We start from the raw sequence: 15,880 nt of genomic DNA on the forward strand, positions 1-15,880 counted from the left end.
TCCCGGATAAGGGGGTGACCATCACCGTACCTATCCACCCCCCGGATCCAGTCAATCACCACCACTGAGTCCCCCTCAAGGAACACCCGCTCCACACCAAGCACCTGCCTAGCATAGGATAACCCCTCCCAGGCAGCTCGCAGCTCTGCCCCAACAACAGTGAGCCCAGGTGTCCGGCGCCCACCTGCAACAATCATCCTCCCAAAGTGGTCTCTGATCACAAAGCTAATCCCTCCAGTCACGCCATCCGCAGACCTGCTGCCGTCGAAATTTACTTTGAGATAACCAGGGGGTGGGGGTACCCAAGAAACAAGGGCAAAACATGGCGCTGAAATAGCGTAAGTACCCCAGGTGTCCCTGTCTATCCCAGAGGAAATCACAACGGAAGTCGCAATAATCTCTCTCGCATGACGCGCCGCTCTGTCTACCACCATCCACGGAGGCGCCCGCCTCCCCTCGAAAATACCAGCATTCCTGTCCACCCCTCTCCGAACTGTTGCTTGGCATGAACAACAAACATGGCCTAGCTGCACGTCCAGTAGCTCAAACGCGAGCACAGTTTCTATGATGGATTTCTTTTGTAGTCCCTCTCCCATCACAAGAAAAGGAGCAGACCACGTAAATACAAAAGAAAATCCCTGCCATATGACCTCATGAGAAACCTCAGTAGTAGTGGGGTAGGCGATTGCATAGTTCTTTGGAAGTTGGATTCATCATGGTGCATCTTTTGCGCCTCAAAAGATTGTGCATGCCTAGATTGTTGCTGTATCACTTGTGTTGGAAATTCAGGACTCTCCAACAATCTTTCTACTTCGCGTGTTTAGCAACTATCCATGTATTTCATATCAAGATGGATGATGTGATATGCATAGCTCTCTACAGTACAAAAAACGAGCGTACCTATGAGGATCATAACTTATAGTTCTCTTCACGTAATTCTACGATAAAACTGATCATAGGCATAAAAAATATCAAATTTCGCATAGGTTAGAGTTTAGACCTAAAGTCCGGTCCATGATCAGCTCTACTCTGCAATGCCTGTTGCTAAGCTCGCTAGTGTAGACTTGTAACCTAGGTAGTGGGTGCCAGATGGCCGACTTGTCCATGTCCCATGCATTTGAACTCCAACAAAACTGAATACTCTCTTTCGATGATTTTTTATGTGTAACATGAGTGTAGGTTACTCAATAGTTTACTAGGTAGGATCTAATATAACATGGAGTAGTGTCCACCCGCTCCAGCAACTGGAGATTTCACCCATCTTTTTCACCCATCAATTATGGTTTGAACATTGGCTATGATCTAGTAGGCCGATGATAATTTGTTGCATCCTCAGGGATAGAGGCATCTCATGAATATTGGGAAGGCATAGAAACATAGTTTTTTATTATTATTATTATTATTATTATTAATGAGGCAAGTAGTCACAATAGTTCTGAGAAAAAGTTACAATAGTTGCAACCAAGGAAACTATGGCTATTGGAAAATTATTTCAAGGGAACATTGTTGATATGCTTATTAAAAGGTAATATTAGAATGCATCAACTCTATCTATAGATAGATTGTTAAATAAAATATTATTTTATGGAACTTTCTATCACATCTCTTTTCCTTCCTTTCATCCATATACTATTGAATGTGCAGCTTTAACATCCATTGCATAATAAATATCAATAAGTTAAATCTGTAATTCTATATATAAAGGCCATTGTTTGTCATTCACTTCGTTCTGATCAATTAGGTTTTGCGGGTTTAAATTCAATTTTTTGGATCTTCCAGGGGAGATAATTTTTGATTTGTCGAGTTAAACGGCATGAACTCAGCGCCCAAATATTGCAAAGAGAGAGCCATATAGCAAGGACTTTTCTTGAGGCTATTCAACAAGTGAGTAGATACATGTGTCTTCAGCTTTCTTAGGATGATCAATTTAGGATTGCGCAAATGCACGACTTCAGCTTTCTTAGCTCATCTAATATGAAGTCCTGCATGTGTCTTCTCCCATAAAACTTGCAGTAATCTTCCTTAGTTAATGATGTCATTGCATGTACATGGTTTTTTTTTCCCATCTGGTATATATACTTTCGCCTGACCTATAAAACTCACCAACCACACGAAGTGAATTCCAAATTTTAGACCCAGTATATATTATAGCCATGTTGAAGTTAGACCGGACCTTATACAACCTCCTGAAATAGTCAAATAAGACTACGTACATGCAAGTATTTCTAAATGTCATTTTGTGGAATTTGTCTTTGAGGAGTTGGACTGGGTCTTCTCTCCCCTCTCTGTGCCATTGACCAGACTATAAGGGCAACCAAATAATATCCATCGAAATATATTTTTATATCCAAATCTATATAAATATGAATAAAAATTTGAGTATTCAACTAATATCCATATCTACATCCATATCCGTCAAACAAAAAAAAAAGATATGGATAGACAACTATCTAATCTATATCTGAATATTTAATTTCATTTGTAGCTCTATTTATTTTTATATATTACTCAAACTTTAAAAAAAATGACCACATTAATATTCTATTAACTTGATTTATTATCTACTTAGTAATATTTTTAATTTTGTAGTCATAAAAGTTAATTATCTAATTTATATCGATATGTATATCCATACTTTTGGCATCCGATTGGTATTTATATCCGTTTAAAATAAATATGGATATAAATTGTTGCATCCAACTAACATTCGTATCCGTATCTATAATTATCAAACAAAATAAATAAGAATATGTATATGCTAGTATTTCATCCGGTTTCAGTCCTATCTTTCCCACATGGTGACCAATGCTTCCCCTCTTTCTGTCTTTCGAGCCTGAAGATTTCAGGCACATTTGGTATTGGGCCTTTTTGGACCGGCCTGTATTCCAACCTGAACTTGGGCCTTCCTTTACAAAGGCATTGTAAGGTAAAAGAAAAATAAAAGGGCTTGAAAAGTCGGAGGTCCGAATACTCTAAAGACTGCACTCCGCCTCCTCTCTCTCTCATCATTTTCTATTCAAAAGGACATCTATTTGTAAACCCTATATATATATAATCAACCTTATACTTCTTTGCAAACTCATTCCTCTTTTTATGAGAAACAATAAATATTTTTTTTCACAATTTTTTGCCTAGAAAAATAATCAAAGATTCTCTCGTCCCCACAACTTAATCCTCAACACATTAAACATGTGGACAACTGAAAAATCATCTTTGAAATTCCTATGAAGACCGATTGACTTGAAACAATTTCTCTATTTAGACCGTAAGGCTCTACGTCTACTCTAGAGGCTTAAGGCCTTCAGTTTGTTAACAAATTAAAATAGAAAAAAAAAAACGAAAACAAAGGCTATCAACCTAGGAGAACTTAAAATTGAATCAGTGCTGCGGCAATTGCCTCTTTTTTTTTTGATACAATGGCGACTCATACACAATAGGTGTGAGTGGAGCCCATAAGATCAAAAAGGATAAGAGAGTACAATAGAGACGGAACCAAAAAATGGTTATCCCAAATGAAGCTCCTGAAGTGCTGAGCCGCGAAGGATACCACCCAATCTGCCGCACTATTTACCTCCTTGTAAGTACAAGCAGTCTGAGGATTAGTCGCATTCCATTCGAAATATAACTGGAATTGGGTATCTATCAGATCACCGTGGCAGAATGCCCCTCAAGAACAATATAATCTGCGCCTAGCACCCGTCTAGTGTAGGAGACGCCGTCCCAAGCAGCTCTGGCCTCAACGCCAATCACATTTTGCTCAAAGATCTATCGACCCCCGGCCGCCACCAATTTAGTCTCCTGGTTCTGATGACAAACCCGATTGCCTCTTTAGATTGTAATTTGTAATTAGTACTTTGAGACTACCGTCATCTACATTGGTATTTGGACCTTTCCATGGTCATTGTGTGCGGATCCGGGTCGGATTTTAGACATTAAGTGGGAACAGAATGCGGGTAGGTATAAGACGGAGCCAAACCCGACCCGTTGACACTCCGAACCCTAAGCCAAAGCCCTAAACCCTTACCACCCCCCTCTCGTCCCATCTCGTCTCCCTCCCGACCGCTGCCCGAAATCGTAATCGATCAAATTTGGTTCTCCCTCTCCTACTCTAGAAACCCTAATCCGCTCAGGGCTAGTTCTCAGGTAGGGCTACTTCTTCACCTTCACTTAGTTCTTGCCTCTGAGCATGTTGTATTCTTCAATTCTCGCCTTTTTATTTACCTTTTCCGATTGCATGTATGGTTATAGATTCTTGATCAATTGGTGCACTCACATGTGTCAAATTTCCACTCAAATTAATGAAAAAGGTTGTCTTTTTAATTCAAAAATTATTTTTTTTAAAATTTTTTTTAGCAACGGTAGACAGTAGCACGAGTATTATATTCTACTTTCCTTACATCTAAGCACTTCTGCTTTGTAAAACTTTCCCTTTGTTTAATCTTATGTTCGAACTGGAATCCATCCAAAGTACGATTTTGTATGAAGTGAGAGAAGTAATTCTTTAAAAAACAGTAGATCTTCACCTTCTGTTCCTGCTTCAATTTAGTAATGGCAACATGTCAGGATTAGTGGGAATGGGGAAGAAGCGGAAGCATGAGGAGGCTTCAGAAGCTCCAAAGAAGCAGGAAACCGCCCCAATGAGATCCCAGCGGACTCTCACAGGATGGAAAGAGGAGGGAATTGAAACGCAGAATGATTCTCCAGTCTTTAGAAACAAAGAGAAGGTTCTGGTTACATGCTCAAGGCGAATAACTTATAGGTAGACTGTAAATAATTGTACCTTTAGAACCCTAACTTTTGTAAGGTTCTTTCTTTTTCTTTATGTATTATTGAATAATGTTTAATGTGTATTGGTAGATATCGACATCTGATGCTGAATGTGGTGTCTCTTCTTCCTCACTGCAAGAAAGATAGCAAGGTCGAATCTAAAGAGAGCAAAGGGGCTACCCTTAATGAGCTGGTTGAGCTCAAGAACTGCTCCAGCTGCTTGTTTTTTGAGGTACAGTATAAATCTTTTTATCATATGGTACTTGCCCCCCCAACTATTTGTATGGTGAATATCACCATAATATAGTCCCCTGGTGTACCTAAACTCAGCAACCATGAGCTTAGTAGCTGGAAGCATTTGAGAGCAAGGCTCTAAGCTTCCATATAAATGGTGGATGCATAACTATTCTTTCTTAAATCTGGTAAAAGAGAAACCATTTTTTTTCCAGTAACATGGTTAGAATGCTAAGTCACTTTGTAAGTCTAGCAGATTAAAAGTGAAGTTTGGTTACATCTGATATTTCTACTCTGTCATCACTATTTTTTTCTTTTTTAATTTTTTAATGCAATCATAATTGCATTTTCTGTTTGTTGATACCTTGCGTGATACTTTTACATCAGTGCAGAAAGCAGAAAGATCTCTACCTCTGGATGGCCAAGTGCCCAAGTGGACCATCTGTTAAATTCTTGGTTAATGCTGGTACATATTTTGAATCCCTAACAACGTATGAATCTGCATAATGTGTCTAAGAGGTTTGCAACATGATGTAGAATTCTCAATTACCATTTGAACTTCTGCATCAATTGAAATATGTCTTTTGATCATAAATAAGAGCTCGAAACAATTCTGTTTCGTCTTCTTAATCTGCAAACCATCGTACATTTATGCTTTAATTAACAATATATATCTCATTATGTATAGTGCACACGATGGAGGAGTTGAAGCTTACTGGGAATCACTTAAAAGGATCTCGCCCAATCTTAACATTTTCCACAAATTTTGCTAAGGATCCTTACTGGAAGCTTTTAAAGGAGATCATAGTCCAGGTATGCTGGCTTTGGTGCAGAAATGTGAATTTCAAAAATTGTTCAGACTTTGAATCCTTATGATTGTTTTGACCTAGCATTTTTAAATAAAACCTGAAATTTTGAAATAAAAAATGCAAACATTCACCTTATTGACCACTTTCTGTTTACAGAAAATGCAAATCAATAAACTCTAGCTGTGCCAAAAACTGTCCTGGCCCAATAAAAGGTTATCAGTTACTAGAGATTTTTTTTTTAAAAAAAAAAACTAAAATTTTGAATTAGAAATATACAGCTTAGACGGTTATATTGAACAGACTGACTCCTGAAAAATATAGTTTAATTGATTAAATCAAAACTTGAAGCATCAGTCTGTGTCTGGCAAATGAAGTATAAGGCTCTTACTAGAATTGCATATGTTGTTGTGATTCATTTTGAAGTTTTATGTTATATCTCAGCTTGGTGGTGCAGCTATCTAGGATGGTGGAATTATGGTTGCCATTTCAAGATAAAATCGAGGCTCTTTCCTTTTGACCTTTTGCATGTCAAGGGCTTCTACATTTTTTTTCCTGTTTGTGTGAACCTCTGTGGTGTTTTTCTGTATTCATATTAGCTACGGTCAGATGTTAAACAACAAAACAGAACCACCAATTAACTTGAAGAAAAACTGTGAATTTGGAATAGGATGAACCAATGTTTGATTTGGTGAAGATGGGCCTGTGAAAATGTCACATATCTTCATTATCTCAAGCACTAGCAACAAACATTTGGAAGAGAAATGTTCCAAAATTTGAAAAAGCAATCATGATTCAACCTCATGAAGTAGTGTGTTGTTTTTATCTTAACTTTCCATTGGAGTTCTCAAAAAAAGAAGTTTAGTCCGCTGGAGTAGTCGAGTAGATAAACATGGTCTCTTCTAAATTCTGCATGTTGAAGTTGAGTCTTTTTTATTTATTTTACTTTTTATACTTTAGGATGCTTGCTAAATGTGGGAGAACAACACTCGGTTGCATTACAACCATAGTTGGGTTAGTGTGACCCAGTTGGTACTATGTACATGAGAACTAGTAACTCATATCTGGATGAATGATAAATATCACCAAGAATGATATTCAAATATTGAAGGATTATGTAGGGCAAGGAAATTTGTTACGGTTATACTTAGCAATAATGAGAGGAAGCCAGACTATGATAAAATGATAATTCCTTGTGGATGTATGACAGTTGCCCAGCTATCCAATTATGCAACAAAATTATATTGGAGAGCAAATTTGGGGTTGTCATTGTTTTGTAAATTGACATAGTGGGTCACGTCCCTATGACTAAACATGGAAATTCATTGCTCTATTTTGAAATGATTTCGTTAGAGCGTAAAGGATCAATGAGAAACTATAAATAACGAATTAGATAACAATCTTTAAATATCGGGTTTGCAGTGTTTAGGCTTTGATTAGGATGAGCTTCCTTGGAATACGAAATGGAGAGACTATGCTTGCTTAATGAGTGATCAAATTGGGACGGAAGGTTATTCTTGAAACAGATAAGAGATCTTCAAATCTTATGGGGTCCCATATGTAGAATTGTGATATTTTATTGGAGAAAAAGAATTTCTACCTTGTGTATAACATGTAATAAGAAACATGTGAAGGGGAACAGTCTCTCCATTGACGTTTGTCAGGCATAGAAACATGCTTGTTTTGAAATTGGAAAGCATGATGTGTAAACCATATCATCGTGCAATTAGTAGTGCCACATTAAAAGAAAACCTTTGTTGTGAGGTAAGAAAAGGAATTGTGTTAGCATCAAATATGTGAAAGGCATGATGGATTGTAATAGCCGTCATGGTTCTTTTGTTATGCAAATATGGGATAAAAATTTCTGCATCCCAATTTGCTGATGAGCCCCTATGGTGTCCATTTTCTAGTAGCTATGGAATGTAAGGAGCGGGATTTGGAGCGAGTTTTTTTAACTCATCAGGCACAGCAATCTGATATATGCACTCCTGCTACACAAGTTACCACATAATTGGTTCCCTTATAAAAATTCATTCTACAAAGTATAGACTCATCTAAGGATAATAATACATTGATAAACAACGTAGGGAACATATTGAAGGTCTATAACATGCATAGTATAGAATATAATGATAATTCTATAGAACATTTCTTAGACTAAAGGTGAATTATCTTCCCAAAGTATTATCACTTGAGATGGTGATTGACAATGGAAAACCATGAAAATTTGTTTCGCAAACAACTACTGTATTATCTAGTATTTTCTCTAATTGTTAAGTTATCCAAGCTGGATTTGAGATGTTTTGATGTCTTTCATAGTTGCCTGGCAATGTTATTAAAATTCAGGTGACATTTTGATTGGATTATGATATTTTAGCAATTAGTTGCCATTAGGTGCTGATCACCTTGAGATGACAGTTCTAGGCTTTGAAGCAAATAATGATACAAAGAGACTGGCGTTCTAGGCTGTAACCCATATGTACTATGAAGTTTGCATTGCTTGTTCCCATTCTGAAACACAGCAATGTTGTTACTGATGTTTTTTTAATATATGCACGATTCTGTAGCTGATGCTAATGACCCTAGTTGAAAAGTTTCTTTGCTTATCGGTGTTCATGACATTGTTTTGCTGCAAATACACTAATGCCTTTCTTTCTAATTGCAGATATTTGGGACACCGAAAGATCACAGAAAAGCTAAACCTTTCCATGACCATGTCTTTGTTTTTTCAATTGTCGATGATCACATATGGTTTCGAAATTATCAGGTGATTTTGTCACACAACCATGCTTAGGATTAGTTGCATACTTACCAATATACAAGTTAGCAATGTTGCATTGGCAAGATCAAAGTTTTGAACATGTGAAAACACCATTAACTTCCAATGTATTTTGGCATGAAATGTGAATTAGGATACTATTCTTAAGCATGGTGCCTAGTGGTTAGCATCCATCACATATGGTGCCTCACAGTTATAAGGAGCAAGATCCAGTCTTCATGCATATATTTTGTCTACTTTATCCAGATAATGAGTTTTAAGTACTCGATGCAAAGATAACAATTACTAGCTGATTTAATGGACCTAGGAACAACTCCCAAACCTGCTGCTTGAGTACAGCTTCTGTGCAAACACAATGAATAGGATCTCTCAAAAAGTTAAGAGTTTGGAAGTGCTTACGAAGATGTGGAAGTGAGTCTGCAGATTAATATCATCGTGGGTGCAGCCTTAGGTTGAAAGATCCTGACTATTAAGCTCTCTCGAAATTGAGAGTCAAAGCCACATGTTCCATTTATGGTCAAGTACTTGCCTCCAGGGAGGGGGGCCTAACTCTACTCTTAAAGTTAGTTATGGAAGCCATCATAACAATTATGATACTATGAATAGTTTTTGGTGGCCAAAAGCCTTTGAATTTGGAATATACAGAAAATTTTACTGAACAAGATTCTACTGATCCATTGCACGATTTTGAAGGTACAGTACTTGGTCCCTTCTTGAGAAGAATGGTTCAAAATTTTGCAGCCCATGTTGATACTGTTATATTGTTATAACCTGCACCTGTTAATTAAAATGAACCTACTGGAAAAACCAAAGAAGCATGGCATAGTTACAAGTCATATACCTGATGTTGGATTGGGGATTATATCCCATGTTTAAGTCTAATGTACCTGGATGGCTCTGCTATGAAGGGCACTAAAATGAAGCTTTTGAACTATAAAATTTGTTTCCAGATTTTTATCAACATCTTCTCTTTTCTTATGATTTCCGGATTTCATTAGAATCTGATGTCCTTGCAGATTTCTGTTCCTCACAATGAAACAGATAAAGTGGACCGGGGAGGCTTAGACAAAATGACACTGGTAGAGGTATCATATAGTTTTTTCCCCAAGATTTTAAGGCATATATCTTCACTTGAATATTGGTCTACACTGAGAACATGAAATTGGTTGCAAATAGGTTGGTCCAAGATTTTGTTTGAATCCAATCAAGATATTTGCGGGCAGTTTTGGTGGCCCAACATTATACGAGAACCCATTTTATGTATCGCCTAACCAGGTAGTGATTGTCTTTCTCTCTCTCCTTGAGTTTACATTTGCTTTTTACATGATTTAAAGTATTATCTAGTACATGTCATTTCATCTAGATTTTTTTGGGGGGAAATAAGCAAAAATCTAATGCAAGTATGTAAACATTTGATTAGCATTTGGCCAAAAACTGGAACATTTCATTGGACCAAAACCAGGACCGTATTTGTTTACAAATATACTTGACAGGAAGTTCTGGTCTGTCTTTGGGGATGGGTTGAACTGTCCATTTCAAACCAGTTTTCTCTCACGACCACTCTTGCTTTTAATTGAGAGAGAAACGATTCCATTTGAAATCAAACCAAAGGAACTTAATATTTCAGTGCATCAGATCAGGGCTCGCCTTTAGCTCATGCCTAGCAAACTTAAATTATTATGAAGTTCTATATGAAATGTTCTTCATCGATCTCATGGTCATGCACAACAGTTAGATTATGTATGTTATTATAATAAGATTAAATGTCAAATATATATATATATATATATATATATATATATAGTTATAGTTATCCAATTTTATATTCTTTAAACATTTTGCACCCCCTACAGAAGGTATGCTAGACACCATCAGTCTACATAATTTCTGAAATAAAATCTCCAGAGGTTTTGCCAAATAAATCTTTGTTTTGTTTTAATTTGATATTTAGTACTATTGTTTTATGATTTTTCCAGGTTCATTTACGGATCTCTCTCTTTTCATTGTTTTCACAAACAATCCAGCTCATTGGAAACATCCGCCAATCCTGTGGTTTAAACCCCTTTGTATATTTTTTAAAAGGTTGATAGAGATAAATTGTGATGTTTTGAAGACTTCTTCTATTGTTTGCTTAACATGATAAGCCAGGTGACATCCATGCCTTCCTCAAGTTGTTGGGCTGTTAAATGATCTTGTTCTATAATTATGAATCTGATCTTCTTTAAGTTTTCACATGGCACTGCTTTTCTTTAGTTTCCCAAAGGTCTACCAGATTCCCAGCTTGTGTCTCCTGTGAAAACAAGAACTTTTGCTATCTGCAGCAGTCTCCTATCATGATTCTGTTATTCCGGTGAGAAATTTTCTGTAGTGACTTATTCATGTATCCCTAGTAGAGCTGTTTTTTCAAGGATTCGTCTAGAAGTAAGCCAAAACCTGGCCTTGCATTTAGTTCAGTTTTTCATATCCAACCTTGATGGGAACCACTCTGCTGGTCGCTGCTTGAAACTTTAGTTATTTGTTCTCTCACCTGGGATATTGCCTTATGCACAAAGCCTTCACAAGAGAACCATGTTCCTCAATCCAGCCCTTTTTGCAGTTTTGCATTAGGTTAGCGAAGAAATCTTCCTTTCGGCAGATACATGCATTTCTTGAAATTTCTCAGTCTTGTTTTTCCCTAGCATCCTGAATCTCTGTATATAGTCTTTTTAAAGCTTATCTTTTCCACCTCTGCTTTAGTCTCCTATTCATGGATGCAACGGTTGAATTGTTGAGTGCCAAGAGATATGAGAATGTGTCATTGTACAGATTGTATTCATGATATCGTATGGTGTATCTCGATTATGATTTTATATTTCTAAGAATTGGTGGTTCTAGTGGCGAAGGTTGAAAGCACCAGATTGACTGCACTCCTATTGCTCTACCCATTTTTCCTAACGCATCCAATTATGGTCGATTTTGTTATGTTCCAGGGACACTGTTATTGTCCCAACCTCATTGACCTTTGTACATTGCTCTCTCACTTTACCTTCTCAACTTGCCTCAGATTCGGGCACTTGAGAAGAGGAAGAAGGCTGGGAAGTATGCAAAGAAGGTCAAGGCGAAGACAAGGAGGAAGATGCATGAAATGTCGAATCCTTTGGAGCCAGACGAGTTTGCAGATATGTGGAAGGAATGAAGTTTTGCCTGCCTACGTTTCAGCCGAACCTACAGAACCTGTATGCATATGAAAAGCAGGATTTTGGTTATCCTCTTGCTTTTCAGAAAAAGTGAAGGCTGTAATACATGTTTTTTTTTTTTCCGAATTAGGAATTAGATCCATCTAGGTGGTGAGAAATCATAATATGATTTTTTTTGTCTCGATAGAACATAATATCAATTTGTGTTTGTCGTTAAGGAACGAGAGCTAGAGCTTCCACTTTATTCATGGAGGCTGTTAGTTTTATGGTTGTGCTGTAGTTTACCCATGGCTATATTTCTATTCGAGCAATTTTTTTTGAAGCTAATTTCTCCTGCTATTTACAAAATAAGCTGTATGTGTTCATAGATCAACATATTTCTCCCCTACTATGATCTAGTGTGCTAAGATTGTTAGCACTGTTTTCCTTGTCATAAAAGTCAGATATCTCTGTTTGGGATTTATTAGATTTTTGTTTTATTAGAATTACCTTAATCGTCATCGCACCATTTGACGGTGTTCTGGGGTGGACGGCCGGAAGATGGATTCTTGCCCTAAAAAATGAAAGTATTACTGACTCGATTAGGTATACCTTGCAGGAGCTCGGCCTCTCATAGAAGGAACATAAAGGATCTTGGTGAACAGGCTCTTGACGCCATCCAGTCAGAGGGACTCCTCCAATGTACTCAGGTGATTCCACGAACTAGTTTATAAATGGGGTGTTAACGGTATGTTAGAATCGGACTTTGAGTGCGTCCTCTAATGTTGAAGAATATTCAAAGTTTAGCCCATTTCTGGGCTTGGTTGATGCAAGCCATGCTTGCCTTTTGGCCGTGTGTCGGCAACAAGTTGCCATGAACACTTGTGAAACTAATTACGAACGGATCATCTTAACCAGCAATCGTTCAGAAAGGATTCCTGTACGGATTACTGCATATCCTGTAGGTAACGGTGAGATTATTTTCTGTTTCGCATGAAACAAAGGCGCAGCTAATTGTGGAATCCAGCACCGGGGGCGGGACCTGTCTCTCACCTACTTTTTGCTGACGATTGTCTTCTCTTGTCCAGGGCGCGGGTTTCTGAGACACGTGTACTTCGCAGAGTGTTGGCAGATTACTGTGCGGCATCCGGTCAGAGAATAAACTTCACGAAGTCAGCCATCCAGTTCAGCCCTAGCACAGAGAGCAGAGTCAGACAGGACATCAGGAGTATTTTGCAGATGCCCGAGCAGGAGGGGACTTTGGTTTACCTGGGAGTTCCCATCACAGGACGGAGGCTACGAGTGGCGAAATGCTCGGAGTTGGTGCAGCGGGTCGAGAGTAGGCTGGAGGGATGGAGGGCATCATCTCTATCCATGATGGGGAGGCTGACACTTGTCAGATCAGTGCTTGGATCCATGCCGGTATATCTCATGGCCAACACTGTGGTCCCTAAGACGACTCTGTCGAAGATTGAACGTCTTCTCCGGAGCTTCCTCTGGGGGTCCCGTGGTGGGGGTCGTGGGGTACATTTGGTGGCCTGGGAGCGGGTATGCCGGCCCACCAGTGAGGGTGGTCTGGGAGTTCAGTCCCTTCTGGAGCGGCGTGAGACACTCATTGCACGGCATGCAGCTCGTTTTTTGTTGGAGCCACATGGGCTTTGGAGTTGGGTGATGGCTGCTAGATATGGCCGAGGGAGCCCTGAGGTGGCACGGCGTGGTCGTCGCATCTCCTTCATGTGGCGTGAGATTGGGAGGTACCTGCCGACCGTGTTAGCTCATACCAGGTGGCTGATGGGCGATGGTCGGACCATTGTGGTGACTGATGACCCGTGGGTAGATACCATCCCCTTGAGATATTGGCCGACGACGGTGGATTTCGAGGCAGCAGTGGGGCTCCGGGTGTGCGACCTCTTAGCACCAGGGAGGGCCGAGTGGGACGTGGACAGACTCCATCAGTTGTTCGGGGCACATCTAGCAGAGAGGATCTTTTCTCTGTCAGTACCAGGATGCGAGGGCCCAGATGTCAGGGTTTGGAGCACTTCATGCAGGGCCAGTGTTAGACTGGGTGATCTGGCCCGGGTGATTCAGCGCGAGCATGAGAGTGGATGGGATGGTGCCTGGATTTGGAGGTCTAGGCTCCATCCGAGAGCAGCACTCTTTCTATGGAAGGTGATGTGGGACCGCCTTCCGACGAGAGCTGTGCTGAGCCGACGTGGTTTGGGGATCCCTGCGGAGTGTGGGGCTTGCGGTGCGGATGAGTCAGTTGACCATGTACTATTTGGATGCTTTTGGGCGAGGCAGACATGGCAGTGGTCGGGGATCCCAGAGGAGGTTTGGCGGGAGAGGAGACTGTTTCTACAGATGATTCGTCAGTGGCTGGCTAGTCCCCGGACATGTCATGAGGCTACCCGAGCGATTTGCACCGCCCACCAGATCTGGTTGGCACGGAACGCTCGCACCTTTGGCGAGCGTAGGATGTCGCCAAGGTTTGTTGCGGAGTCCACTCGTGTACTGGCGATGGAGTTCAGACCTACCAGCCCTTCAGATACGACCTTGATAGCTCGAGACACCTGGGGTTCCTTCTCTGCTCCGGCAGTTCTTCGGACGGTGTTCTTCACCTGGGAGCCCCCACCCCCGAGTTTCCTCAAGGTCAATTTTGATGGCTCAGTACTAGACAGTGGTACACGAGGCGGTGCCGGCTTTGTCATACGTGACCCTCACTCTAGGGTAGTGGCAGCGGGCAGTTGCCGGCTATTTGACATATCAGTGCCAGCGGCGGAGTTGCGAGCTGCCTGGGCCGGCCTTTGCCATGCGCGGCGGGTATTGCGGGCTAGCTCGATCATCTTGGAGGGCGACTCATCCACTGTCATTGGGTGGATTCGGCGGGAGAGCATTGACCATCCTCTGATCCGGGATATTAGGATGATTGTGAGGGATGTTGTGGCCTTTGAGGCTAAGCATGTATTCAGGGAGGCCAACGGGGCGGCTGACTGGGTAGCTGCATATGCAGCACACCATTCGGGATACGCCCTGTGGGCAGGAGAGCGGGAGCTGCCATCGGCACTACGCGAGATTTTGTATTTTGATGTTCTTGGGTGTATTCGGACACGCGTTGTTTGAAGAACCCGTTTTAAGTAAAAAAAAAAAAAAAAATTGTGGAATCCAACTTTCATGTTAAAGTACGAGGTGACTCCTAGGATCTTGGAGGCCAAGGTTAATTTATGCACCTACAATGGCATGGGGAGAACACCTCGATGTGGTCATCTTAGGGTTGCTTTATATTGTTAGGGACAAGCATAGAGCAACTTCACTTAATTCTTTCCATAAAAAAATATAAAATATATAAATAAATCTATCTTATCCTATAAGCTTAAGCTTTTAGGATAAGTAGTAATTTCAACATGGTATCAGAAAGTTCGAACCCTGTCTCCGCACTCTTTAACTTTATTATTAAAAAATTTCACATGTTGGGCTCGTCCATTAAAAGAAAAATCCAGCCCACATATGAGGGGAAGTATAAGAAAATATAAAATATATAAATAAATCTACCTCATCCTATAAGTTTAAACTTTTATGACAAGTGGTGATTTCAACACTTTCACATCTGCCTTGTTTTGACCAAGCTCTCGTATCGTTGAACATTCGTTGTCTAAATCTTAGTTCTTTTAGTCTATTCAGGTTATATCAAGCTTAATTGGGTCAAGTCAGTTAGCAAGCTGGCATTTGGAGCTGCTCTTTTTCTTTGAGTCCATGTTTTTGGTTTGATTTGGATCATTTCCGGGTGATTGTATCAGAGCCAGACCAAATGCTGGGCAACAAAGAAAATGACCAAAAAATTCAAAAAAAAAAAATTGATGAACAGGAGTAGCGGTCTCGTGGTTCTTTCAAAGGATTCTATCTAAATGTTGGGCAACAAAGGAGGCGACCTACTCAGCAGCCCTGTTCGCCTCTCGATGGACATGAGTGGCTCGAAAGATGTTACAACCTCTCAATAGCTTGTGTATGTTTTATAATAGTGGTTGTTCGTCGCTAGTTTTGTGTTGGCCCTGAATCCATTCGTTCATTGTGGCAGCCTCTTCAAGGCATATTGTTGTCCATACCCAGAACGAGTCTTGCATAAGTTAGGTTTTTCTATATAG

At 40.0% G+C, this 15,880-nt stretch overlaps 1 protein-coding gene across 4 annotated transcripts; it reads left to right on the forward strand.

The window, feature by feature from the left end:
• Positions 1-3,986: 3,986 nt before the first annotated feature.
• Positions 3,987-12,081, forward strand: LOC103714952 (ribosome biogenesis protein BRX1 homolog 1-like). 4 transcript variants are annotated; one of them, XM_039116162.1, is made up of 9 exons: positions 3,987-4,143; positions 4,564-4,759; positions 4,858-4,999; positions 5,389-5,467; positions 5,690-5,814; positions 8,473-8,574; positions 9,603-9,671; positions 9,763-9,861; positions 11,630-12,081. In XM_039116162.1, the coding sequence occupies exons 2-9, from the start codon at positions 4,575-4,577 to the stop codon at positions 11,759-11,761; spliced, it is 933 nt and encodes a 310-aa protein (XP_038972090.1). In that variant the 5' UTR covers positions 3,987-4,143; positions 4,564-4,574; the 3' UTR covers positions 11,762-12,081. The 4 variants fall into 4 exon arrangements, with proteins under 4 accessions (XP_038972090.1, XP_038972088.1, XP_038972089.1 ...); XM_039116160.1 differs by having other exon boundaries at positions 3,994-4,143; positions 4,455-4,759; XM_039116161.1 differs by having other exon boundaries at positions 3,996-4,143; positions 4,547-4,759.
• Positions 12,082-15,880: the final 3,799 nt, after the last annotated feature.

Source organism: Phoenix dactylifera, unplaced genomic scaffold (genome assembly GCF_009389715.1).
Source record: "Phoenix dactylifera cultivar Barhee BC4 unplaced genomic scaffold, palm_55x_up_171113_PBpolish2nd_filt_p 000064F, whole genome shotgun sequence".
Lineage (NCBI taxonomy): Eukaryota > Viridiplantae > Streptophyta > Magnoliopsida > Arecales > Arecaceae > Phoenix > Phoenix dactylifera.